The 27,763-nt window shown below is 50.9% G+C and overlaps 1 protein-coding gene across 1 annotated transcript; it reads right to left on the bottom strand.

The window, feature by feature from the left end:
* Nucleotides 1-77: 77 nt before the first annotated feature.
* MYO15B (myosin XVB) lies at nucleotides 78-26,966 on the bottom strand. Its single transcript, XM_050319170.1, is given in 45 exon segments — nucleotides 78-971; nucleotides 1,245-1,385; nucleotides 1,774-1,907; nucleotides 2,384-2,517; nucleotides 3,397-3,524; nucleotides 3,915-4,059; nucleotides 4,402-4,514; nucleotides 4,665-4,742; nucleotides 4,995-5,089; nucleotides 5,334-5,464; nucleotides 6,040-6,116; nucleotides 6,495-6,571; nucleotides 6,930-7,002; nucleotides 7,230-7,293; nucleotides 7,410-7,522; nucleotides 7,743-7,903; nucleotides 8,178-8,289; nucleotides 8,420-8,561; nucleotides 9,005-9,123; nucleotides 9,360-9,478; nucleotides 9,994-10,069; nucleotides 10,320-10,379; nucleotides 10,917-11,032; nucleotides 12,506-12,728; nucleotides 13,272-13,362; nucleotides 13,489-13,678; nucleotides 13,947-14,090; nucleotides 14,443-14,539; nucleotides 15,037-15,234; nucleotides 15,778-15,872; nucleotides 16,051-16,161; nucleotides 17,474-17,561; nucleotides 17,717-17,814; nucleotides 18,021-18,100; nucleotides 18,193-18,399; nucleotides 18,871-18,943; nucleotides 19,434-19,612; nucleotides 19,696-19,808; nucleotides 19,810-19,932; nucleotides 21,556-21,651; nucleotides 21,759-21,889; nucleotides 23,325-23,382; nucleotides 24,897-24,974; nucleotides 26,602-26,695; nucleotides 26,869-26,966. Coding segments are annotated over 44 exon segments (4,989 nt in total). The 5' UTR covers nucleotides 26,650-26,695; nucleotides 26,869-26,966; the 3' UTR covers nucleotides 78-911.
* Between the last annotated feature and the right edge of the window lie 797 nt (nucleotides 26,967-27,763).

Here is a 27,763-nt window from a genome sequence, read left to right as displayed (position 1 = left end):
TGCCTGTTACCTTCAGGTCAGTTTTCCCAGGTTTAGATGCAAGATCTGTCACACCACACCTTCAAAACATATCTGTGATTACTTTATTGCAATTTCCTAAAGGGCAATAAAAATAAATTAGGCATTTTTGTACAACCCAAAACAGTCTACTATAATACAAGTCCTGTTTGAATATGCTTCTTCCTCCATGGGCATGGAGCCATCACTGAAGCCTGACAGCTGCATGGACATGACTGACTCCTTTGTAGTAGAGGGAAGCAGATGCATATAATTATGTCAGTGAGAAATTAATTAACAATAAACTTTCTTATCATTGCAGCTCGATCCACGCCCCAGCATATGTGCTAATTGTATTATTAACACTGATCTGCTTTTCAATTAAGGTGCTTTCTATAAACTCCTGCTTCACCAGTCCTGCTCCAGGGCCTTATGCATATCAATGTAGAGACAAAACTGGCCTCTGGAAAACACCAGCAGCCAGTGCAGGCATTGCAGACTCAGCTGGGCACTGGGATGCACAAATCTGTAGCAAAGCACCAGGCTTTGCTAATGTTAATTAATTCAAAAAAGAAAAGAGGAGTTCCACACTGCATTGCTTGAAGGCAAGTGCTTGCATTGGTTCAGCTGCTCCTTTTTGGAACTCTGGGGTGGAGAGGGCCTTGTGGTTTGTTTGTCCACAGCATGGATTGCTTCAAGGAAGTACTTGGGGACTGAATGGCAGGTCACCAGGGGTGAGATTATTATCCAGTCCATCAACAAACACTGTGGTGACAGCCATGGAAAGCAGCTGTCTGAGGTCGTGGCTGTCTTTTGGAAGTGTTCTCTCCAGAAGACAGATCAGAGAGCACTAATCAGGTTCAAAGGAAGAGAGGCACAGCTGCTTTCCTTGGTCATTCTCCTCCTTTTGGGCTCTAGGAGTGGAGCTCTGTTTTGTCCAGGATGATGACAAGTGTGTGGTACAGTTCTTTAGCCTGTCAGAACACAAATCAGCAGCAGTCATTCTTTGCCCCAGAAACAGCTGCCTCTTATAATTAAATATTCCCATAAATCACCTTCCATAATTAAATATCAGGTATGTGCTGGAACAAAGCTGCACTTTGGAGCCTGGGAAATGCAGTGACCCCCCTCCCTCCTTCTCTGGAGCAGGAGAGAGCAGGAGCACTGCCTCAGCAGTGGCTTAGCTGGGCAGTGGAGGGCAATTCCTGAGTTGCCAAGAGGCAGCTGCAGGCCCAGGCTGAGCTCACCTGTTGCAGTTCAACCCACAAAGTCTTGGGGGTGGCAGGTGATCCAAAGTTCAGCTCCAAGCCGGGAAGTCCATCTTTGAGCATGGGCTTCAGGGTGCGCATCTTCTGCACCTCCTTCAGGGGAATGACCTGGGACACGGCCTGGGGGGGAGAAAAGCCACAGACCACTCTCTGGTGCAGTCCTTACAAACTAAACCATCTGATTCTCCATGGGAAGGAGTCACCTCAAGATCCCAGTGAAAGCTGAGCAAGGTCTGGGGCACAGGGCGGTGTGTGCAGAACACTGGGCAGGCTCCTGCTGGCAGTACAGCCCTGGAACTGCCACGGGACTGGGACAAACAGGAATGTGACACAGTGTTACTGTGGGCTGTGCTTGGTAGTGCCCAGGCACTAATAGCTGTTCATCATTCTTGACCCTTGCTTTCTTAGAGTGGCTGTGATATAGAGGAGTACAGCCTCTTCCTGCACAGGTTCTTCTAAAAGTCAAAGTTAATACCTGATAGACACCGTGGGGAATTGTCTGACATACCTGGGTGGTGCCATTCACCACAATGATCTCCTCTTTATTCACACCAAGGAAACAGGGCACAGGGATCTTGTTGTCGCTGACTCTCTCCACCATGAACATGGTGTAGCCAAAGAAAGGCAGTTTCATCACATGCTCTGTAAGAAAGCAAAAGGTGGCCTGAAGGGAGCAGCTTCCAGACAGCAATTTACTACACCAGCCTAAGGTGGTCAAAACTGCCAGTCTTCCCAAGCTTTTCTACATTAAAAAGTGAGACTGACAACTTCTCCCTCCCCACCAGGCTGCTGATGCTCAATTCTCAGCAGCCTGAATGGATGTGCCATTCTTTTCTGACCAGAAAACAGATGTGCAGCCAGAGTGTCAATTAAAACACAACTTATACAGAGCTTTGAAAATCTGCTGCAGAACTGTGCAACAGGTGGAACTTCTATCCTGGTCACCGTGCTTGGGAACAAGATCCAATCCACAGTGAGAGCCTGTCAGGGAGTTGTACTGCCCATTCCAGGCTCCAAGAATCCTTGACAACCTCATGAACTGTCCCCAAAAGGGTGTTCAGAGCAGTTTCCATCATGCTCAGGATGGACAATTGAAGCAGATCTGGATCTCTTCTCACCTATGAACTGGATTTTTGCATCCAGTGGCTGGAGGGGCTGCCTTGTCCTCAGCAATGTGGCAACCTGGTTCTCCAGAGCCATGGAACTGATGGAGTGCTGCAGGGTCTTGGGGGTGTATTTCTTCAGCTCCTCCCTGTGCCAACAAGAAGATTCTAATTCACCCCCTGCCCAGCTAAAATCAAACATCAGCTGGGGGATTAAGGCAACAAAGGGGATGAGGCAGCAATTTTCAATCGTATGTCTGAGGGGAAGGGTGAAGGGGGAGAGGAAAAGCACAGCAGGTTGTATCTGCACTGGATCAGGTGGAAGGAAATATCAGAGACGGTGAGACCAGCATTTTCCACAGAGGAATCAGCTGTGCACCACTGAGCAGTGCACAGAGAGAAATCCATCCTTTTCTGGAGACAGCAGGAGCTCTTCAATGCCCAGCAGGGTTATGCCATTTTCCCTGCTGCTGGTGCCTTAAGGGGATCTGATAGAGACATTAACCTCAACTCTGAGATGAAGTGCAAGGGATACAGGAAGCAAAGAGTGTGAATTTACACCTTAGGACTGCAGGACAGAAGCTTTCCGGTATCCAGGGACAATTTTCATTCCCATTTCATTCCAATGAGGCATCTCATTAGAGATTTCATGTGCCCAGCATTGAAACCTCTGGCACTTGTGGGAAAGAGCAAAGGAGCATTCACCCAAACTACAAGCTCATGCAATTCTTTTTGGTATTACAAACCCATGGCAGTCAAATGAAATGCCCATGGCACCCTCATGACCCTCAGCTCAGGAGGAGTCCCAGAAGGAAATGTGGAGCAGAGATTGCCAGCATTAAGAGTGTGAATGGGGGTAAGTATCTTGACTGGGGGCAGGAGTCAGTTGCTGCATGACATTAATTAATAACTTATGTTCTCCAGAACTGTCCATTCCTTAATTATCCAGAAGTACTTCCAGGCACCTGTTCCTAACCCCTGTGGTGCCAACATCAGAGAGGCAGAGACCCACCCTGACCCAGACATACCCGGAGGGAGCCGAGTTCTGCTGCTCTGGCTTGGCCCAGTGCTGGAGCATTGCCAAAAGGCCCACCTGCATCTCCATTTCTTTACTCTGGCTCAGCAGCATCCTCCCATTCAGGTAATCCCACAGCACCTGAGAGACAGCACAGCAAAGAGGCCTTTGTTAAACCTGACAGAAGGTACGGGCAGGTCTGGGCAGTGCCAGGCTGCAGAGACCCACATCCTGCCTTCCCGATGATGACACATCCCACTCGGGCTGATAACATGAAAGCAAAGGCTGGCTGGGCTCAGGAAGAGCCTGTGGAGCTGCACAAACCACGTGTGGAACAGCCCAGCTCCCAGGCTAGGCCCACAGGCACACTGCCTTCTGTGCATCCATGCATCCATCATTCCCAGAAACACCACACAAAGCTGATCAGCCAAAGCCCTCCTGCTTTTTCAGCCCCCTTGGGACATTCCCACTGGCCTGAATGCAATCCCTACCCCTGTCAGGGAGCCCTGGGGAGGGCCCTGCTGCCCTTACCTGTCCATAGTGGACATCTGTGTAGATTTGGTTCTCGAAGTGCAGAGGTGTCCTCCAGATGAGCCTGCGCAAAGTCACGGTGACCATCTTGTCCTCCAGCAGGTAATCATGGAGATACTCCTCTGGTTTTATTGGCTTCACTATTCTACCTACATGTTACACAGAGAGAGGGTCATCCACCCCTCTTGGTGCTGAGGCAGTGGGCTGAGCACCACGGCCTGGAACGGTTCCTGCACACCTCTGTTCCACTCTGCCCTTACAACTCCAACCATCAACCATTCCAAAGGGACACGGACCCACACGCCTCTTCCAGGAACAAGCAACACAGACCCTGAGAAGGATCAATCCTTAACCCTAATACAGAGGGAAACTGCTTAAGAGGAACCTCCCAGGAGCCAGGAAGGGTGGGGGAACTATTCAAAGCCAGAGCCAGGGTGCTCCCTGTTGCAGGGACTACGTTAGGAAGAAACTCGATGCTGGTCTCTACTTGCCAAGATTTTTGTTGTCAGTCCTGATAGCAAAAAGAAAAAAGTCCTGTATCTCTTCCTGTTCACCAACTCCCATCTGCTCACAGATCTCCTGCAAGAGCTCCTTGGCCACCTGAAGCAAGGAAAGAAGAAAATGGATACCATGACCAGGCAATCCTGCAGCCCCAGAGCAGGTAGACACGTTATCCCTTGGCAGATAAGGGATTTCTCTGGTGTGGCTCAGAGTTCAGACCAAAGAAGAAAGTCACAGCTGGAAACCCACCGTGAATGTCTTGATCCTGGTGACGTATTCCATGCCCCCAGGCATCAGTATCACCAGCCGGCGGGCACCGTGCCCCTTCTGCAAGGGACAGGCTTTGGGCAGCAAGACATGCAGAATCCCACCAGCCCCTCCCTCTTCTTCCTCATCTGTGCCTTCCACTGCTTCTCCATTGTACCTGCCCATGTTCCTGCTCACTCCAAGGCATTGCACTTCCCAAACCCCTTACATCCACATGATTCATTTCCTCTCATGGAGCACTGACTGCCCCTGCCACACCCACATGGCATCTCCTGGCAACCCTCTGCCCTCCCCCTTCCCATCCCTCCGTACCAGCAGCGCCTCCATCTCCACAGGGAAAGGAAGGTTTCGGCGGCCCCCGTACATGAAGGTTTTCCGCAGGTTGCTCTGACAGATCTTGGCTATATCTGCAATAAAAGCGAAAAGCTCCATGTGCTGAGCTAGACAGAGAACTAAACATTGTGACCCTGCGGTGTTGGGTCATCCTGGCTGTGTCAAATTTAACCCTTGGTCACTGCTAGGAGAGCAAAGACCTCAACTCCCACTCTGCCAGGCACAGACAGCACCCAGGACAGCAGGAGAACAGAGGAATGACAGGATGGGAAGAATTAGAACTAGAATGTTTGCTTTATAGGACACAGACAGTCATACCATGGTGGGTGCTGGATGGATCACTGCTGGCGAGCTGCAGGAACTTGGTGGCATAGGGCATCAGGATTTTAGTAGGGAGGAAGTATCCAGTTAGCAGATTCAGGACCAACCAGCCACGCAGCATGCTCTGCCTGTGGAACAGAAAGGACTGTGGCCACTCTGGGACAAGACAATTCCTGCTCCTAGCAGCTCAGGCTGAGCCTCTGCCCTTCTGAACACCTATGGCAGGTAGCAGAAAATGGGGTGGCAGCCCTTGGTCAGAGGTTTCTTATGCTTGAGCAAGGGATTGATTCAGTCATTCTAAGACAAAACAAAAGAGGACAGTCAAGGCCACTCTGATGCCACTGCTGCCATTTCACAGGGCACTGTGGGGTCAAGCCAGTCCCTGACTGTTGTATCAGTTCCTCAGGGCTGGGAGGAGGAAATCAGGGCTCTGAGCAGCACCACTACCAGGAGCTACCAGGGATGTTTACTGGGGCCCAGATATATCAGCAGCCAGAAAAACAAGGACAAGTGTCCACTGAAATGACAATGTCAGCCCCAGTGACTGGCTACATTTCCTGAGTGCTCAGCAAAAGCCTCAGCATTGGAGCACTGGGGACAGCATAGCATTAGGGGACACCCTCTCTGCTGGCCATGGTGTCCCTGAAGCAGATGGCTCCTCTCCAGCTGTGCATGCAGAGGAGCTGCCAGTGCTGGTACTCACTGGTTAGGGTTGTGGGTGACCTGTTTGATGACTTGGCAGTAGACCTCATCGTGCAAATGCTCCTTCTCCTTGCACAGCTGCATTCAGAGAGGAGAAAACAACATCAGAGAGGGCATGGGAGCATCAGAGAGGCCCCCAGGTCACCTCTGTGCCCTTCCTCTTCCAGCTCCAGAGTTATGCCAATTTGGCTTAAAGCTCGGGCTTTTCAGCCTCTGGTCCCCAGTGCTAACTAGACCCAAAGAAGGAGAGAGGAGAGCGAGGTTGTGCTCTCATCCAGACAGTGATATCCAGGGAAACCATTTACAGGAGGCCCCTCCCCTCCATGTTTTCAAATGAGTCTCTTTCAGCTCCCTTTCTCATGCAGGAGTTCCATTATGGCTCTCCCTTCCCAGCAGGGTCTTGGCCCTCTGTTCCTGCTGATGCTTCAGAACTCTGCCCAGGGAAAGGTCACAAACCTTGAGGATTTCGTAGGTGCATTCAACCTCAGTCTGGTCCTTGTGCTTGGACTGATCCCCCATGAGCCGCATCAGCGCTGCAGGGCAAAGGCTGACATTGAGGTCTAAGCAGGGGTGGTCCTGCCATGGGGCTGGCAGAGGGCTAAAAACTGTCCTGAAAGCTTTCCTGCTCCAAGGTTTGCCTCGGACAGGTGTAGTGTGTCCACAGCCCAGGCAGGGTGTGTTCTTGGACACTTTGCACTCCAGGCAAAGTACATCTTGCTGGACGCTTTCAGCAAGGACACAGGTGGTTATTAACTGCAGAAGTGCCTTAGGAGGGGCCCTCCACACACAGGTTTCATTCCCCACTCAGCCCCACAATGGCTCTGTGTGCCCACCACAGCATCCCACTCAATCCCCAGCCTCTGCAGTGCTGTGTCCCAGGGAGGTACTTACTCTGGAAGTTCTTTGTAGCCAGCTCATTCAGCTCACTGTCAGAGTACAGGAGCAAAGACTCCTGGATTGGGACCTGCAGGACCAGAGAACAAGGATGACCTGGGGAGGTGGATCTCACAGAGATCTGCAGGTTTCACCCAGGACTCAAGCTCCCAGAATCTCACAGGCAGCACTGAAAAGTAGGGGACACCTACACTTCTCCAGAGACTGCAAGCCAAGGATCTGCCCTCTGGGGACAAAGCCAGAGGCAATGCTGGAGCTGAGATTCTGGCTGTAGCCACGGGGAGGGAGTGGGCTCACCTTGGTGTGCCGGACCAGGCCAGCTATACTCTTCTTTTCAGCAGACATCCCCTGCAGTCCCTGCCTAGACAGAGGAGAGGGAACATACAGTCCAAGAAACACCCCCAGAAACAGCCTGGTGTGGGTCAGGCTGTGCAGGTCCTGCGTGTGCCTGTTTGGGAAGGACCACAGCCTACTCACATGGACTGAGCCTCCCGGAAATAGGCTGTGGCAAAGTCAATCATGGTATAACGATCACCAGCAGGGACTAACATCGTGCTGTCGGGTTCTGATGTCAGGCTGGGAACAGAACTCTGCAGGGACACCACAAAACACACCCTAAAAAGTCAGCTGAGGAACTGCAGTGAGTTCTCACCTGCCAGACTCCATCTGTGTGTGGTACCTCCCCTCCCACTATGATAGTATTTGAGTGCCTCTGTCTCAGAGGATTAAACAATCATCATCTTCCCTCTGGCCTTGGAGCTCCCACAGAACTCAGCCATAACCCCTAGATGCCCCCCAAGGACAGCTCACCTCCCTGCTGGTGTTCCTGCTCTGTGGGGAAGATTTCCTTCTCTTCCGTAGCTCTCCACGTCTGTCCATGCTGATGCTGAGGTAATCAGGGGCTGCAGCCAACTGCACCAGGTTGGTGGGGAAGAGACCACAGCGGCCACCAGTGCAGCCAAACTGCCAGCCTGCAGAAACAGGGGCCAAAGGGTCAGGAACCATGGCAGCTGCCAAGAGGAATGGGCACTGAAGCTTCCTACTGGCAAAGGAGATCGTCAGACTCACCAGGGTTTCCTGCATCCTAAGGTAACATTTACACCCCTGACACTAAGGCAGCTGGAGCAAGGGGGGTCACAGGCAGAGGCTCAATATGCCAGCCTGCCCTTAAGAGTCTGTACTGCTCTGGTTCTGGGCACTACGGATCCAGCAGGCCCTTGATCCTGCCAATCTCAGCCCCCTCACCTGGCTCCACGCCTTTCATGGGCAGCAGCTCAATGAGGTCTCCCTTCTTGAAGCTCAGGAGGCTCTTGTCGTCCACGACGTAGCTGCGCAGAGCAACGACGTAGTTGGTGTCCTGGGGGAAGGCAATGGGGAGGTCAGGTCTTGTCCCAAGGAAGTAAAGGACTAATGTCATCCTTTGGACACTCTCAGGTCCACGTGGGAAACCACCTTCATTCCCTACTGCGCTACAGCTGCTCCCTCACCTGCCTCAGCTCCTGCATGAAGAGTTCCACCATGGCCTTGATGCGCGGAGCCTTCAGAGAGTGCAGGAAGAGCTGCTCTGTCTTCAGGGAGAACTCCAGGGCACTGCTGCCCTTCAGCTCCACTGACAGCACGTCTGCAAAGCTGAGAACACAAGCCAGTGTGCTCAGGCTCCTTCTGCCAGAGCCAGGGGTGCAGAACGTGGGGATGGGAGCTCATTCCAAGGACTGAGAACAGAGACATGCCTCAGCATGCTCCATGGTGACCTTTCACCAGCACTGTGTTCCAACATTAACAGCATCACAGGCTGTTCATGGCTTTCACCCTGGCACCCTGAGGAGCTCCCTGTGATGACACACATGGAGCTGACTCACCCCCAGCACTCACTTGTAGGCAAAGCACAAGGTAGGAAGGAAAAGGAAAAGCCAAACTCATTAGAAGGAGGGTCAGTGAGTCATGGCTGGCCTAGGACAGTCCTAGAGAGCACAGCACAACTGGGAATCTTCAGCTCAGCCGTTCAGTTTGCCTCCCAACACCCTGCAAGTGACAAACTATCACCCTGCAGCAACCAGTGCCCTTCTGCTCACCAGTAGCTGCGAAGAATCTTGAGGTGCTCAGGGTTATACCCAGCTGCTTTCTCCACCTTCAGCAGCCGAATGCCCCGGTGAGAAACACCCAGGACCTGCACATCACTTCCCTCTTCACCCTGTGAGAGAGGTGTAGAGAGAGTATCAAAGGCTCCACCCACCTGGCCAGGTGGCAGCAGGGGAAGGAGATGCCACACAAGGAGGCCCTGGGCTGACAGAGGTGTCAAACCCTGCGAGTTTTGGAAGGTGCAGAAGGAGTGATGTGTGGCCAGGCAGGGAGACAGAAAGAGATCCCAGGTCAATTGGAGCCACAGCTAAAGCAAACCTTGGGTCTAGTGAGAAAATTAGGACTCACATGAACAGGGAAGAGGCGGGAGAAATAGTTGGCCCAGTTATCCCGAGCAGCCAGTACAATCCTCTTCTTTATTCCATCCTCCTTAATGGACTGGACATCGTTGCCAACCCGGAACTCCGCTGGCAGGGTTACAAAGCAGATATTTGATCGGCATGGCAAAGATGGCTGAGATTCCCTCTGCCCAGGGACTCACTCCCACCAGCCCCCCCTCGGTGTTCACAGCACAGAAAATGACATGCAGAGGTGAGAGGACACCACGTTACTTGCACACACCAGTCTACCACTGCTTTCCCTCCCCTTCTTCAGGAAGCTGCAGTCAAAGATGCCAGTCGGATTTTGAGACAACTCAAAATCCCATCCTTGGGCTTCATTTTCCTCTCCCCACAATAAACATTTCAGAACTAAGCTTTTCTGGCTCAGAGAAATGTCAGGGCCACTTTCTGGCCATCTGGAATAAACGAACATTCCTACTCTGCACTCCACAGCACATACAAATGTGCTTTCCTGCTGCAGTGACAAACACTGCTCCTCTGTCTGAGGAGTCCTGTGTGAAAGGGCTTGGAGGCCAGTTTCTCATCTCAAACCAGAAGCTGTGATGGGCACAGGGAGGAAGGGATGATGGGGCTGTAATTACTCAGCAGGTCTTTCATCTTGCGCTTCTCCTCCTTGGAGATCCGAAAGCAGGAGTCGGAGAAGGTGTCACGGATGATCTGCAGAGGAAGGGAACAGAGAGGCTTCCATTGCAAAGGCCACATCTGACTGTGCTGGAGCATCTGAGGCTGTTAAACAGACTGAGACTCGGAGAGGAGTGAACAGGGGCTTGACTGGATGGACCTGGAGAAGAGACTAACCCTGCTTGGGATGAAGAAGTGAAGGCAACTTATGCAACGTAATTACAGAGTGTTTTGTCCCCAGAGAGACAACAGGCCTTGAGCCAAACCTGTCCACACAGGTGCATACCTGTTCACACAGCAAGTTCAGGCAGTAAGGGTGGCTGAAATTTTCTTTGGGGTAAAACACCTGCAAGAGGAGGATAAAAAAAACAGGGGTGTTACAAAGGTTGCAGAAATAGCTCCCCAGGGATGTTTTGCAATCCATATGCCCTGTTGCCAGAGAGGAGCAAGGATAGGCGAGGGAAGAGACACCGTGAGTGTGAAAAGAAGGACCAGGAGCAGAGGACCAAAACCTGAGTGGTGAGACCAAGGGATGAACCCTGGTCAGTTCAGTGTACTCTCCGATACTTGATTTTAAACACACTTGTACTAATTTAACAGGAAAACACCAGAAAACAACAAAGTTTAGTTTTAGATTTCTCAGTGCTCTACAGAGGAGGAAAGGTCAGGTAGGGAAACTGAGACACAAGTGTCAGTAAGACAGGGCAGGACCCAGATCCCCCATGACATGATCCCCTGCCCCCAACTCCAGTGTCTGTGACCTCCTCAGAGAACTATCTTTGTGTTCTTATCTTACACTGGGTGCCTACAAAAAACACACTCTAACCAAAGGTGGGACAAGTTCCCTCTCCTCCCCAGCCAGCCCTCGGCTCCTGAACTGCACCTCTTTGCGCAGGAAGATTTTCCAGGCAGGGTCTGCATAGGAGAAGCTGACGCTGCTGGTGAGTTTGTACAGCTGGGTCTTGATGCCATCGTCACCTGTTACTGTTACAGCAGAGTCTGTGTGAGGAGAAAGAGCAGTGAAAATGGGCCTTAAAGGCTGCAGGGTCACCATTCCACCTGCCAAAGACCCACCAGGAGAAAGGGGACAGGTGAGAAAGAGGACAGTGCCTGCTACCTGATTGAATATTACTGTCAGGGACCCTCCTGAAGGTCAATGACCAGCTGGTGTGAGCACAAACCAGACATTATCAGCATTTCTGACAGCATTTACACTTCCTGTATTAGCCACAAAGTTCAGTGTTCATAACATAAACACTCCAGAGACAGGGAGCACTCAGCTTCCCAGGAAAAACAGCGCCCCTGTGCTTGAGGTTGAAGGCACAGGTTTCACTTCACATCACTATAAAAAAGCTGTTACAGGTTTCAAAGGGACATAAAAGTTCTCCCCTGAGCCTGCAGCCTGCAAGGTTCTGGTACAAGGCTCCCAGTACTAGCACTGGGTTGTCCCTCTGCAGATCTATCAAAGGCAGGCTCAGTCTGAAGGCAGCTGTTCAAAGCTGTTGCTTTATGAGGTAGGAATGTCTTCATTTAAGCACTTCAAACTTTCAAAACTTCAGAGTTCCTAGACAAGAAATGTAGTAAATCCCATAGTTCAGCTGTTTCTATGTCCCTGTGCAAAGGCACACAGGGATTTTTCAGGCTAATCCAGTTACTTCAATTTACTTTCACAGGACTTGCTGAGGAAACATTCTTTTAAAAAGAGAGGGAGCAAACAGGGAAATTCTTTAATACCAGAGAAGTTGCTGCAGGATGGAGTCCTTCAGTAATGTGTTTGGCTGACTGTTCCTTGCATGTTACAAAAGGGAATGCTGATGAGAGTTTTAAACAGCTTGAAATACATTGGTACAGGTATCCAAAGTACAAAATGAATTGTGGCTCCAGACTCCCACTGAAATTCAGAGGCAAAACTAAGGCTGGATAACACTTCAAAACTCCTGCTGAGAAGCACTAGCTGTGCTTTTTTTAAGAGGGCAACATCCAAATGCTCTTTATGTGGCCAAGTCCAAGGTCTCTCAGGCTGTCATTCTCCGAGAAACATTCCCTCATTCCTCAGCCTCTCTAAGGTCCCTCCAGAGGCTCTGTCAGATGAAACACCTGGCTTCCCATTCCTCCCTGGTCTAAAGTCCATCCCTTAATTGCTACTTTGATAAAGCAGTTATGCTTCAGGTAGGCAATAAAAAGTATTGTGGACTGGACCGTGACAAAGCCCAAAGGATCTTTCTATTTTTAGCTGTATGTTTCAGAAGGGAAGAGTTATTGCAGGGAAGTGCCAAGCTGATTACTGGGCCAGACTGGAACTGTGACATCTCCCTGATTCCACACAGTTCTGATTGCACAATCCCCCTGGTTTCACACAGCTGACTGATGACAGAACACGTGCCAAGACTCTCCAGGGCCGCTGGGCTGATTCTAACCCCATCCCCTCTCTGCCCTGCTGCCAAATCCCACGTAGGTGAAGTCAGTACTCACCCTTTCCTGTGGATTCCTGCTTGCCTTGGTCCTCAGGCTTTAGAGGTGAAGGCAGTGCTGGGGGAGTAGGGGGAGCAGGAGAGCCCTCAGATGCTGGTGGGGTACCATCTGGCCTGAAGATGGACAGGAGAGGCAACTGCTTCTCCTTGATAGAGCTGGAAGCTGAGCCTGGCTTGGGCTTGAGAGGTGGAGGTATTTTCTTCTCTTGTGGCACAGGAGATGGCTGCAAGACAGCAAAACCATTTGACCCAGCCTGTCTCTGCATTCCTGTGCTGTGTCCTGACACTGCTGTTATAAATCATCAGCACTCCATCCCTGGAAGCAAGATCTGTGTGAACAGGGACACCAGGACCTTTAAATCAACACACAGGCTACAAAGAGATGAAGACCAGCCAAACCCAGAGAACCAAGTAGTTGAGACTGAAGTCTCCAGTTCCCTTCTCCAGGAAGGAAAAAGGATGATAATGGGCCAAGGCCTTGATGTCAACTGTGAAGAATATGAATTACTTGCTTCCAGATCAGCCTTAAACATAGTCCACAATAGGACTTGCTGCTGCAGATCCTTTCCTTCAGGATCTCAGGTGGTTCTTCAGGAACCCAGTTTAGGATGGGCAGCACCATGGAATGAGCTCCCAGCTATCTGTTAACCCAACAAGAAATCACCTGGCTGTGGCTGCACGACCAGGGAGCTCCCAGCCTGTTGGAGTTTGGATATACAGGCTCTCTCTGCTGAGCTCTTAAGGTGACCAGAGAGCAAAGAACTCACTGATGGGTGAGACGAGGGGTTCATCATTCCCAGCTTGGCCAGAGCCTCATTTTTGGGGTCACTCTTCTTTATAAAGGGCTTGGGTACTTTCCTGCAAGGAAGCAGGGAAAGGAGTTACAGAGGCTGCAGAGGTGTTGTGGCCACGATGGAGCACGTGGCAGTGCTGAGACACAGTCCCATCATCCCCTCCCTGCCCAGTGGTGGGTCCCTCTCTCACCTCACGGGCTGGATGGGCTGGGGCTCCGGGGCCGGTCGGCTCTGGTACATTTTGATGATGTTGCCGATCTCGCGGCTCGGCGTGGGACGCGACTCGGGGCCTGAAGGCTTCACTACAGGTGGCTCCTTCTTCACTTTTGGCATCTGCTTTATTGGCTTTGGCTCAGCAGATGGCACAGGGGAAGCAGGAGCTGTTGGGGTGACAGCTTTAACCAACAGACCAGCAAAGGCACAGGAGAAATCCCTTTGTCTCATCTGAAGTTCCCTCCCTTTCACCCCGAGGCTGACTGGCCGTGGCCTTCCACTGCCTTGCTTTTGGATCCCACTTCCCAAAGCTCAGGAATTCCTCTCTCTCTTCTCCTGCCAAGATGCAGACTCCCAGAAGAGCCAGATCCTTTCCTCCTCTGCCTATATCCTGGCCTGATGTTCCTGGAAAGTTCCTGCTGGTCAGCATCTTACCTGCCTCTGGTTTGGGGACAGGCTTCACTTCTTTCACCTTCTGTTCCTGTTTTTTCTCCTCCTCCTGCTCTGGCTGGGGCTTTGCTGGTGGAGTCCAGGTTTTGGTAGGAGGCCTGACTTTCTTCACTCGGATGTATTGCTCTCCTGCATAGAAAAGGGAACTTGAGCTACTTAATACCACACTCAAAATCTAGCACTGGTGGCACAGTTCCCACTCTTGCCTCAGTCAGCAGAAACCTATGTTTTCTAGAGGTAAAGGAGTGTGTGGCAGTCACAAGCCCAGAGATTTCCAGCAGACTGTCCCCACAACACCTCACAGTGTGAATTGTAGCCAGCTGAACAAGCACCCGAAACTCCTGTTACACACAGTGCCAGCAGCTCCTGCCAGGCATGGCTGGTTCCAGACAGGGAGCCAAGAACACCTCGTTATGCCAGGGAGGCTGCAGAGCAAGGTGTTATCATGATGAGTGAAATTCCCAAAGTGGTAGATGCTCACCCATCTTCTGGAAATATTGTCTCTTCTGCTGGAAGGTTTCCCGAGGAGAATCTTCATCTCCACTGCTGGAGAACTCATCTTGTTCGTAGTCATTACCCTGCAGGCAGTGCACAGCGTGGTTAGTTGGCACTAACCAGCAGGAAGGAACCCCACAGTGCCCTTCAGTTCAGAGGTGATCCCCTCTCCAAGTTCTGACCTAGAACTTGTCCTCATCTGGGAGTGACCCAAGAGATCAGTTTTTTACACAAGGAATCATCAACCAAACCCGGAGAAGAGGGATTATGTTAGAGGACCAAAGCAGCTTGTTGGAAGATAAAGATCTCAGAGTAATTAATCTTCCTGTGGAAAAACTCTGCTCAGCTGGAAATCAAATTACCCATCACTGCAGCCCAACCTCCACAGAGCAAATGCCACCAAGGTCTGACCCTGTGCCTTAAAGACTCAGCAAGCAGAGTTTGAAAGGCCTCAGAATCATTGGTAAGCACAGCTCTCTGCTCTCCTCTCCTCTCCACCAAACCACGGTGGGAGGGAAGCAGAGCAAACACCAAACAAGAAATTCAAACCAAATTCACCACCACTGTTTGTTTTTCATGCCTTAGCTGGTGGTTCTGAAGACTCTGGTGGTGTTGCAGCATCCTGGTTTGTGGAAGGCTTCTTGGGTTTTGGGAGAGTGGCTGGGGGTCGGGCTTGTGGTGGACTTGAGGCTCTTGGCCTTGACTTCTCAAGAGACTTTTGCAGCTGCTGCTGCTGTTGCTGGGAAATGCTCATGGCCTGAAGGGTCATCTGCTGGGCCTGGAGGAAGGAATTGCAATGTCCATGAGCTCCAGGCTGCACAAAACCACCAGCCCTCAGTCAGACTGTCCCATTCTTTCGCTCGGTAATGACAGAACATCTACATAGTGCACTGCAGATTTCCCAGGGTAATGGAGAGGGAGTCTGCTCCCACCTAGCCAGGGATGCAGAGCTCATAACACCTCCCCAAAATTCAGCTACCAGGTAACCTGGGACCACCATGCACTTACAGAGCTTTGTACAGAGAGCAGAACGCTGCAGATCTGCATCTGTAGCAAATCCCATGGGAATTACTGCTGAGTCTTCTCAGGGCCTGCTCTTGACCCTGCTACCGCTGGTGCCTCAGTGGCCCCACGGAAACAAAGGGGCAGTTTTGCAGTCTTAAGTAACCCCAGCTTTACAGAGCTCACCCCCAGCTCCCAGGCAGTGTCACAGGGCAGGCCTAAGGCAGGAGGGGAGCAGGGCTCCCCCTCCATGGCACACACACCACTGTGTTGTTCTCCCCCGTTCCTGGGCCCCTCCCAGCCAGTCCCTCCCACTCACCATGAGCATGGCTTGCTGGTTGATGAAGGCTTGCTGCTGTGCTGCCAACTGGTTGGGATCCAGAGCTGGAACCACGGGCTGGGGCATAACCATGGCTGTGGAGGACACACACACATCTGCAAGAGCCCAGGGGGGATTGTTCCCCACAGTGTTTGAGCATCAGCCAGGAGGGGAGTGTTCACTGAGCCTCCCACCCGACACTGAAATGCTCAGGCCCCACTGACACCCCCTTTCCATCCCTTCCCTCTATAGCCACCCAAACACTGCTGTTACCTGGCATGGGTGCGATCCCACCAGCCCCTGGCACCATGGGCATGGCTGCTGGCACCCCCATCACGGAAGGCATGGGCTGGTAAACTGGTGCTTGAGCCACTCCAGGGAAGCCTAGAGGCAAAAGACCATGTGGCACAGAGCTTTTGGGGAGTCAGGCCCTGAGCACTCCCACAGAACACAGTCACCTCTGGGGCTCTCCACGTGCTGCAGCCACAGCAGGACACAGCAAAGCTCAGGTGGGAAAAGAAAGCCTAAGAACAGTGGGTGGCCTGACAGACTTTGAACAGCAGCATCCAAACCCTGCTTCTGCAGCCTGGCTTAGGACACCACCATCCTTAAACATGTGAATAATTCCTGCCTGTGTGCAATCACATAGGAGGGTTTTTCTTGAGGGATGAGCAAAGATCTCTGGGACTGTCACATCCATATTGGTCTCTTTGCAGCAAGGGTGGGTGAATGACAAGTCCTGGCCTGGATGGCATTGTGTGTTGTGGGGAGAAAGGAATTCCTCTTCTCTCAGCAGGCAAGTCCCATATGGGGCCACAAAACAAATCCCACTGAGGGAAACAGCAGCAGAGCAAGGGGCAGCCAGGAGGGAGTCAGCACACAGCACAGGCCTGCTGAATCATGTCCTCTCCAGTGAGAACGGCCCTGGGATGCCATGGGAAGATCATCACATCCCTCACTCATCTAAGTAGCCACATAAATGGCAAACTGACCTCAGGCCAGTGATTTGTAACAGTCCTTGTCATGCCCCAGAGCCTCTTCAATAGCCCCAGTCTCAGTAATGACTGAACTGGATGTTCCCCACCTGTCTGAACCTGCTGGGTGTGTTCCCACCCATGCAGATTTCTCAGTGCCATTGATATACTGGTGTTTGACTCCACCCTGGTGAAAATGCCTGAGTCTTGGCTCCACAGAAAGGAGGAAGAGTAAAGAAACCAAACACACACATCAGAACCTCTGCAGGGTTCAGACTTACTAACCCAGGGAATAGCTACAGATGATGGGAAATTCTGTAGGGAAGCAATAAGAAAGATTAAAACCCTCCCCTGATACAGGCACCAGCTATTTTGTGAAAGCACAAGGCGAACAGAAGGTGAATACACGACTTGCCTGGGGGAAGAGGTGGCCTGGGTCAGAAACAAGCCACCTGCTCCCTTGACCCCCAGACCAACTCAAGAGAGAGATTAAAAGCAGAGCAAAGGTGGTTCCCTTGCCTAACACCTTCCCCAGAACATCTGGCTCCCAGCACCTGCAAGTGAGGAGTGCAACTTCTGATGACCTGCACTAAAGACCAGTGCTGTTCATGAACCAGCTGGGTCCATGCAATAATTAGCATTTAAGGGGCTCTCTGGCTTGTGCTGACTGAAGCTCATGCAGCCCCACAGGTGTTCCCAGCTGTTCCCATCCCCTCACACACCTGCAGAAGGAAGGATTCCTCTCCCAGTGGGTCCAATCTTCCCACCTCCTTTCATGCGTCCAGTGAGAATGTCCCTGTTCTCCAAATCCTGCATCAAGAAAAAACAGAGCTCAGGGAGGGAGAGACATCCTGAGGCAAGTCTGAGCTGAGCAGAGGCAGTGAATAGGCAGAGAAATGCTTGAGGGAGTCACAGGGACAGGAGAGCTGCAGAGGGAAAGTAGGAGGGGACATCAGGGGACTTACTGGCAGTCTGGAGCCCTGATGCAGCACAGGGCTGAAGAGATCATCCACATAGTGATCCAGGCCTACAGGGGTCCCCAGGTCATCTCTAATCCTTGGATCTAGGAGCAGAGAGAAGTCAGGTGAACAAGGAAGGTAAGGAACATTCCCCTGCCTCCAGTCCATGTTAGACAGTCATGTTTTGGAGTGTAGCCCTTCCTTGCTCTCCATCAACAAGAATCACCTGACTCCCCCTCTGCTTTGATTCCCTTGCTGGGGCCCATCTGGCCCTTCCCGGGGTCATCCACAGTCCTGGGCTAAAGGTTACCTGGATAGAGATCCATGAATTCTGGAGGCAGGCTAGGGGGTGGGAAGGCAGGGGCCTGGATGCCTGGAGCAGGAGGGATCCTGTTGAAGGGGAAAAGGACATGAGGAGCAGAAAGATGAACCACTGGGTGACAGGGCCACAAGCAGTGGGGCAGGAGGAACAGGTGACTTACGAATCCAGGTCAGAGAACTGGTAGGTGCTCCTGTCGCTTTCTGAAGCGATGGGGAACTCAGCTGGGGACTGGGAAGAGCTGCTGAAGTTGCTGGTCTCCTCCATCTCTCCAATGAGGTCCAGCACAAAGTCACAGCCCAGCAGGTCCTGCCATGTGTTGCCAGTTAACATGGAGACAGACCACCCTCGAGTCTTCTTATCACAGCCCCTGGTCACAGGGAAAGGAAGGAGAGGAAAGGTGTCCAAGTAGGCAGAGGAGAGGGAGAAGAAGGAAAAGATTGCATTAATTTCTTCTTGCTTTGTCTATCCTGGCTTGAGTCCTTTAGATTTATGGTGTGAACCAACTATTAAGTGCTCAGGGTCAGGGGGAAAACAATCAAACAAACAAAACACAACTAGAATAATTCAAGATTTGTTCTCTTCTGGTTTGTTTTTGTTTTTTTTCTTTTCATTTTTTAAAGAAGCTGCTCTAAGAGATCACAACAGTGATTCCTCTGTTCCTAAAGAAGCCCACAGTGTGTGCACACAGATGGAGGGTGAAGGAGAGAGCACAAGGTGGAGTGGGTAAGGAGCGACTATTCCACATAAATTCCAGCCTGCAGCCCCAACCAGTCTGAACCTTAGAACCAGTGACAGCCTCTTTCACACCCCCAGACCTTCTCCCATCCTCTGGCAGTACCTTGCACTTAGGATCCAGGCTGCAAGCTGCTCCCCAGTCATCCAGGACTCCACCTCAGCTGAGAACGTCTCCTCTGGCACAGAGAAGAAAATCAGTCTCCACAGCCTCCCTGACAGGACCCAAAGCAACCTCTGCACTCCACGGGGGCAGAGCCCAGCTGGGAAGTCTCACGCACTCCTGAGCAAGGGCTGCATAAGGCAATATTTGAGAAGGGAGGAAGGCAGAAAGTCCCTGCAATAAATTGCTGCTGCTGGGCTGTGCTGTAATGGGTAACAGCAAAACCAGACCCAGAGAGATGCACAACCAGAACAGCCAGCCCTCTGTGAGATGGGCCCAGAAGAATCTCATCCCTCAGCCTCAGTAGAAGATCCCAGCAGGCTCAGACTTCCCAAGTTTTGGGTCTAGATTCACATGCTTGTATCCCCCATGGCTGCACCAGCCAGTAGCAATCAGTGTTCAGATCCCTCTTTAGTAAGCTAAGGAAAGTATTTTCCAAATGCTGATTGCACTGAAAAAGCCCCTAGGGACTAGAAAACAGCAGGAGGGCCAGAAGCATGAGTTACCATTAAAGGTATGAACATCCAGCACCATCTTCCCTCTCCTCTGGTTTGCTGTCCACTCCAGCTGAGTGGGAGGGAAGGCCCGAGAGGATGCAGAGCCCGTCTCTGCGTGCTGTGCCGCCGTCAAGATCTTGCGCTGGCAAACGGCGTTGTAGCCCTCCAAGCCATGGTCTGACACAAACCTGGGGAAAGGCAACTGCCTTGAGCACTCTGCTCATCCCTCTAACCCCAGTGCAGGCGTGGGTTGGTCTCTTCTCCCCCTTACTTCAGCAAGGGCTTCTCCAGCACCGGCGAAGGCGCAAAGCAGCTCAGCAAAGCTGCCATCAGGACCCAGGCCCGCTGGCTGTGCTCCACGTCTGGGTTCTTCCATGTCTGGGCAAACCAGCTGGCTGAAGATCTCGTCGCGCAGAGCCGCGTTACTCAAACCTCTGCCAGCGATGTAGTTGCCCAGGAGCACCTCCTGCCAGCCGTGGAGGCTCTTGTCACCAATGAACCGCAAAATCTAGAGCAGTCCAGGGGGGAAAAAGAGAGAGAGCTGGAGCTGTAATCTAATCCTTCATCCCAATATGCTGTAATGTGACAGCCTGGGTTGTGGACACCAGGGTGCTTGTGAGCCAAAGAGTAGGCACAACTCAGATCAGGGTCTGTTCTCATGTTTTTGTGCACCACCCAAGTGCTGGGGAATTTGGGAGGCAACGTTTGTAGAGACTGAACCCTGACTAAAAGCCAGGGTGACTTCAAGTCTCTTCTTACTTATGACTCAGAATTTGGGCAAAATACTTCCCCTTCTTTGGGCAGGGCTTAGATACACAACGGAATTACCACAGGGTATTTGTTACTGAGCCCACTGACTGTTGAAAAGACTTTGGTATAGTTAATGTTATACTACGTAGTATGAGAGGTGGTGTCTCAACAGAGTCACTGAAGCAATGATTCAGCTTCTTGGCTATGCATATCAATATCTTCAATGCATATCAATATTTTCAGTGCTTTTGCATTTTCGATTTCTCACCCTCAGGTGCAGAATAATTTCTTTCATCCTCTACACTTCAATATAACATTAATTACAATATTTCCAAAATGTGCCATGGACAGCTTTGGACAGAACATTTAAGAGTGACAACACTTCTAGAAACAGTTAATGGTACTAAGCGTGTCAGAGACTCAGTGAGAAAAACAGGGGATGATGGTTGTTTAATTCTCATGGAAATCTTTGCAGTAAATCCCTACTTCATTGGCAATGGAGAAAAATTGCCTTTGATCTCCAGGAAAAGTAATAGTAATAGTATTCTGCTTAAACACAACCCTGTTCACAAGATTTTATTGAAGCTTACGCTCTTCTATAATTGGGATCATGAGGACAAAACAAGAGACTGGGTTTAGGTATTAACTTTCTTAATGGGCTTATTTTAATTCTATGTAATTCTCAAAAGGATTACCAGATTTACTTAGACATTATCTGGAGTTTCATTCTATTCTCAAATATTTCAACTGTTAAGAAAATGTAAAGAAAGATCTGTTTCACGTCCACAGAGTAGCAACAACACCATCCCCTTCACACAAGCAGTTGGGGTGTGGTTCCAGGTGCAGCTTTCCTGATGACAAAGTCCTGCCCTTTTCCAGCCTTTATATGACAGTTCACTGTCCCCTGTCGAGTGACACAACTGTGAGCCTGAGATGCAATCGATATATTTACTATAAACCACAACGTGGAAGAGACGTGGGTTAAATCATATTTTTTATGACTGACAGATGAGTAAGTGGTTGAGAAGACAGACCTCCCTTACACTGTCATTGCTACTGAATCTGGACTATCAGGAAACTAAGGCTCAGCAGTTTGATTCCTATATGTCCTGCCAAATTCTGAGGCTACATCACCAGATAGTTCACTCTGATCCCAGTGGTCTGTGGTTGGTCTGTGCCTCACCAAGAACACAGCAACCCCAGAGGGCTGACTGTGATCTCTGCCAGGCTGCTGCAGGGCCTGGGAGGAGAAATTTATTCTGTTTTTCCAGCCTTGTATCATAAGAACAGTATCCACCACCGGCAACTTGTTGCGTGAAGGCACCACAATATTGTCAGAGCCCACCCGTTCTTCAACAAGGCCAAGAACAACGTCTCTTACCAGTTTGTTGATCTCAAGTGCACTCTCGTGGTGTTCAGCACCCAGATGGGTTAAGGGGTGATGCAGAGGCTGACCAAGGGCAGGGAAATCTGGCTTCTACAGAGAAACAACGGGACAGAAACAGAGTTTGCTCCTGGCGCTGCTGGAACCGGTGTGTCTGCCCAGTGGGGGAGCAGTGAAGAGGTAGAAAAGGAGTTCCCAACCTGGAAGTGTGACTTCACGAAGGAGGAGAAGGGATAGCTGTTGATGGTGGATGGGAGGGAAAGGTCATCTTTGACCTTGACCTCTGGAGGCAATGCCTCGGTTATCTGGTTGGCCTGTGCTCGGTGTCGACCTGCAGGAGAAGGAGGTCTGGTGTTGTGGCAGGTGGGAGACAGAACACACACGGCTCACACAGCCACACGTGGCCAGCCTGCATCTCACCCCACCTCTGTGCCAGCCCCTGGCTCCAGGGACACCCAGCCCACCCCTGCTGCCTCAGACCCCCAGGCAGGCACAGCCTCACACCTTTGAGACCACAAGGCTTCACTTCAGGGGAGAGATTTTACAGCTCTCATCTTTCAGACCTTTTTCCCCAGGGAGCACCAAGAGGGCAGGGAGCACGTGGAGATTCGATTCTGTTCTGCAGCATTTACAAGGCAGGAAACACTGAGCTCATGCTGAGATCCTGCTGTTAACTGCTCGGTCAACAAGTACATGAGAGGTCTTCAAGATGAGGGAGTTATCAGGGATAAGAGAGGAGTAAACATCTTCCTAAGGGAAGGGATTTCTCAGTGCAGCACAGCTCCTGTGCATTCCTCTTTCTAAGCAAATGTGTCCCTGGATGCTCTCCTCCTCCTTCTCCCTGTTTACATCTCAGCAGCTTTCATTTCCAGCGGTTTCAGTGTTCCCTGAGCTCCCCTGGGTTGCATTGCTCACTAGACAAGCTGATAGTCCCTAGAGGGCTGTGCCATGAAGCGTGAGTTATTTGGGAATCCAGCAGAGTCTGCTCCAGCTCACAGCTCTTCTGGCTGATTGTATCCCTTCCTGGACCTCACAGAGGGCCAGAGGCACCACTGGCATTTTGTTTGACACTACAGTGACAATAAAGAGGCAAATCCTGCCTCAACCTATTTGCAACTTCAATATTCACATTGCACAAAGAGCTACAGAGGAAACAGAACTGCATTGTTACATCCCAAGTTGTCAGACTGTTGCCTCACTAAGTTGTTACGCTGCTTCCCCTTCCTTCTGTTTTAAAAGAAGTAACTACTTTTGAGGAAATAATTTGAACTATGCCCAAAAATATTTTTTGAAATTGCCAAAACTGCAGGTTTCTCTTCTTGACCTTCAATGTCCCTAAATGTTTTTGAGTAGATAAAAGGTGGGTTTAAGTTCTCCTACCCCAGATATTCAGGTCTGCCAGAGACCTGAGTTCAGGGAGCGTTTTGCTGTCCCATAACTTTGATCAAAGAGTTCTGCACCATCACGTCATCAGTTCTATCAGCCCAGCTCAAGAACAGAAAAGTGAACAAATACACTGATTTTTAATCTGTGTGTTCTGCCCCCTGGCCCGAGGTACTTTCCCACCCAATTGTGCTGGGAAACAATGTTCACGGTGCCATTTGCCTTTATCATGTTTGTTCTGCAATGATCATAAATCAACTCCAACCTGGGTGACAGGCAGCAGGTAGAACGAACACACACTGACACTGCCATAAACAAAGAAATACACAGGGAAGTGAAACAGTGCAGGGAAGGGAGGGAGGGCAGGAGGGAGGATTTCTCACCTTCAACAAACTGCAGGAGGGCTGCGAGCTCTGCAGGGATCTCCAGCAGCCCCACGTCCTGCAAGAGAGAGAGGCAAATCAGTCACTGGGCTGCCAGCAAAGGACCCACAGAGAAACCCTGGGCTGTGCTGCTGGGACTGGGTGAAGCTGCCTGGGCTGAGAGCATCTGAGCCAAACCAGCAGTTTCTGCCACTCTCACAAGTGTTACAGAGAGGGAAGGATCACAGTAACACAGGGTGTGACGTGGGCCCTCGAAGGAGGGAAAGGTGAGCAATTCCTAAATAAAAAAAAATCAACTGCTACAAAGAGAATGACAGGAAAGCTGACTTTCATTGACTCATCTCTCACTGCTAACAAGTCTGGCATCTTGCACAGGAGGGGTTGCAGCTGAAGGGTAGGGGCCGTTTCCTGCTGTGCCTGTTTCCTGGCATTTTTAGTTCTGTTTTTCAGTATCCAAAAGTGGTACTAGCATAAATAAACAGAGACCTGACTCTGATCTTTGATGCACAACACTGTTTTGGAGTTTCCAAAGGAAACTCAGATCAGTGCCTGGGTAATCCAGATGAGAATATGGCAAATAAGCCTTGGGTTTTTTCCCTGTTTTGCACCTCACATGATGGTCGGAATAAACGAGCCAATGCAACACTGTGTCAGCACCACTGTCTGCATCTCACATCAGTTCAGGGCATTTCAGACAGAACTACTCAGATTAAGGCACTATGAAGCCAAGCCAAAGACACAAAGCATGAGCTTCAGAGGTTTTTTTGTGGGTTTTTTTGAAGATCTGCATAGTAAAGTCTCTTGTCACCATCACACTATTCTGACATCTCTCTCCATTTAATCCCTCAGTGATGCTTAAAGAAACATTCACAGCTTTTTGGATCAGTTTGATTTTGCTCATAAGAAGATACTTGTCTTTAAGTCTGGTTTTTCAGTGGTGTATTCAGGAAGTGGACTGTGAAATTCCTGGATCCACCTGAGGAAGCAGGTGATATTGCAAGAGCACCCTAAGTGTTCCTGTTGTTACTGACAAATCTGTCCAGAATTGTGGATGATGTCAGTTCAGGTTCTCTCATTACACACCTCACAGCAAACATGTGCCCGGTCTAAACACACAAATAATGACATTAGTTAGCAGTGTAAATACAGGCTAATCTTCTTATGAAGCCTTTAATACATCCCTTCCTCTACAACATCTTCTGTAAATGTATTTATGCAAAACGGTCTCATTCCCGCCCTTCACAACAGAACATGATCATCAAAAATAATCTTCCTCCCAGCTCCAAAGAACAGGTCCAGTGCTCTCAACAAAGACAGGGCTCTGCCTCAGGACCACTTTGTGATGCCTGGTTATGCCCAGGGTGTGGGAAACACTGAACTAATGAGATATTTATGTGTTAGAAGGCTCTCTATACCAGTCTAACCTGCATTCTTGCTGCAAGGCTTCCAGCATGCATGTGTACACCCTCCAGACATCCAGCAGACCTGGGCTGAGGAGGCATGAGGAAGGCAGAACGCCTGGATAACCTGGCTTGTCATCTCAGAGTCTCCCAAAACCTCTTGACAACTCACCATTCCTTGGTTGGGACTGTCCTCTGTGTCACCACTGGCCAGGGATCTCTGTCTTCGTTTCCTTTCCTCTAACTCCTGCTGTTTGGAGAGGAAAAGGGGATAGGGGGTGGGAGAAGATGTATATGAAGTCACTTTCAGCAACTTCTGAGGGCAAAGGCTGTGGGTGGAAAGGAGATGGTGTCCTGTTCCAGCAGATAAAATGACAGAACAGCTACAGAGCCTTCCTGGGACCCCACACAGGCAAAGCCCTGAGCTCTGCTGGAACATCACCTGCCCTGCACAACACAATCCAACAGCGAGAGCCTCCACCACCTGCCCAGCATCCTGCCACACCTTCCCTCCCTTGCTGAGCATTTGATGTGTCCCAGGACAAAAGCACACAGGAGCTGTCAGAAACCTTCACCTGCCTCCTCCGGCATCAGAGAGCACGAGAGCACAGCCTGAACACGGGTGGATGGACTTATCCACGGAGAGGAAACCCTTCAGGAGAGGCAGGAGGGAGACCAAAAGCCAAACTCCCCTGCAGCTCTGCCCTTTCCCATCCATTCTGTTGTTCCCCAGCCTTGTCACTCACCTGGAAAAGGAGGGTCTCTGTCTCTGCCTCTCTCTCTCTCTGCTGCTTGTCAGTGTTGCAGATCAGTGTGAGTGGATGGGAGGTTATGAGGGTTGGGCTGAGAAAGACAGTGACATGCTGAAGTCCAAAGGGCAGGGCTGAGGGGTGGGGGGAAAGGAGGAACTTTGCAGCAGGTGAACTTTGAGACCTTTGTTGTTGCTCCTGCGTGTACAGAGAACTCGGCAAGCAAACAGTGAAGTAACAGAAAGGGATTCAAAGGAGCTGTGCTGTTGTGGTTACCTGGGAGAAAGAAGCCTGGGTCCTGTCCAAGTAGGAGGGCAGAAAACAGAATAGAAACTCACACTGTTCTGGGCATGGCATGGCAGAAGGCACCTGTGCAGCCTCCCATCACTCTCCTCTACCCTCTTCCCCACCCTCTGTTAGCCATGCCAGCAGGGACGGCAGTTATGGGGATAGTCGATGGGGATGTTAGTGGCTACTCTAAGCATGAATGGTCTGATTTCATGTTTTTAACTTCCTTTTTAATGGCTTGTGCTGCAAAATATATTCTACACATTTGACCAGCCATGGTTCTCTCCTGCACACAACTCTCCATCTTCCTCAACAAGCTGCCATCCTGTTCTCACTCCACCTGATTTCCAAAAGGCCAAGGACTTGAGCAGTCTGATGTTAAGGGATCAGGGGGGATCATCGTGGACTGAAAAAATCTTGCATTTCATCACCATCTGGGAAAACACCAGAAATTGAACTGGGCAACTAAAAGAGCAAGGTGAGTGACTCCTCATAGCCTGAGCAGAACTCAGAGCAGCCCTGAAGACCCCAGATGGAATCAGCTCTTGTCTGGTGTGCGGCAGCCCAGAGGAGGTCACGTAGCCAGACACACAACTAGGATGTGTTTGTACTAACTTTGCCAGTTCTGAATGTTGTCCAGGAAGAGAAGGCTCCAGTCTCTGTGTGTCCTTCATTTGACTACATTTATGTCAATCAGAGAGTGAAGGACATCTCGCTGGATCATTTCCAGCAAGCTTTCTAAAGCCACCCCTGCCCTGGCCTCACCCAGTCACCAGCTCTCTCTGCTGGGTGCAGAAACAGCTCCTTCCATACACCTTGTCCTGAGAAGAGTGTTGATACCTGGCAGCGCTTCCTCCTTTGAACCAAAGGTCTGGCGATTAAAATCATGGTGTTAAATTGCACCAAAGTCTTCTTCAGCCTCCTGTAACGCTTCCTAGAGGGATGAGGAAAGAGAAGAACCGGCTAACGGGGGAAGCATCAGCAACACACACACACATAGAGCAGGCCAGGAGCCAACATGAGGAGGGATCTGGCCAGGCACAGCCCCACCTGGCTGTCCTGGGCAAGGCCAAAGGGCTGTCCCTGGCCTGGCCTTTGACTCCTGACCTTGCCTGGTAGCCTCGGAAGTGAGCCTGAATGACTGTGACTTTCTCCTGGAGGACACGGAGGCGTCTGCGGTGAAGGAGGCACCGGAATTTCCTCTGCAGAGTAACAACAGCCCAGCTCTGCCTCTGGGTCCGTCGTCGCTCCAGCAGCTGCCTGGCCTTCTCCTTCAGAAAGACCTGGGCAAAGGCAGCAGCTGCTGACCCACGAGGGAAGCAGCAGCTTCCCTAAGGGCTGGTCAGTAATAACCTGGTCAGGTTTATCTCTTTGCAGCCTTTAAGGGTTCCTGCCATGGAAACTGGGGAGGGCAGGAGGCACAGGTGCAGTGGCAGAGATGGATGCATTTGGGGAGGACAGGGAATCGAGGAGTGGTGAAGGTCAGTAGGCATCACAGGGAGAAGCCCAGATCTCCATTAAGGAATGCTGGGTGTACCAAGGAGTTGTCCATGCTACTACAACAGCCTGAAGCCAGATTCTCCTGTTTATCTGAAATGCTAAAAATGCCTCCTTAGTACTTGAGACAAGAGGCAAAGCATGAGAGGGGAAGGCCTGAAACATCCTCTCCTTGGGATCCCCGTGCCTTGCCAGCCTGTGGATGGGTGGCTGGGCCTGTGGATTGAGAGGGGGTTCTCTGTAGGCATCACCTTTGTCAGTCCGATCTGATAGAGCTCCGAGGGGCTCCCCAGCACACGAGCCAGCACTGCTGCACAGCCTTCTCTGTCCTCCGGGCAGCTGAGCCCTCGCCCCGCCAGCAGCCCATACCTGGGAGATGAGGTGTCCATGTGACAGAGGCCAGGGCTGTAACTGGAGCCCGCAGAGAAATCACAGCGTGCTGACAAGTTCATCCAGGGCCAAAGTGCTGGGGAATCCCAATCCTGTACCTGGCCAGGAAGTTCTG

This window comes from Myiozetetes cayanensis, unplaced genomic scaffold (assembly GCF_022539395.1).
Source record: "Myiozetetes cayanensis isolate MyiCay16 unplaced genomic scaffold, myiCay2020 scf22, whole genome shotgun sequence".
Lineage (NCBI taxonomy): Eukaryota > Metazoa > Chordata > Aves > Passeriformes > Tyrannidae > Myiozetetes > Myiozetetes cayanensis.
The sequence above is the reverse complement of the archived record's forward strand: the minus strand, read 5'-3'. Positions and strand labels throughout refer to the sequence as shown.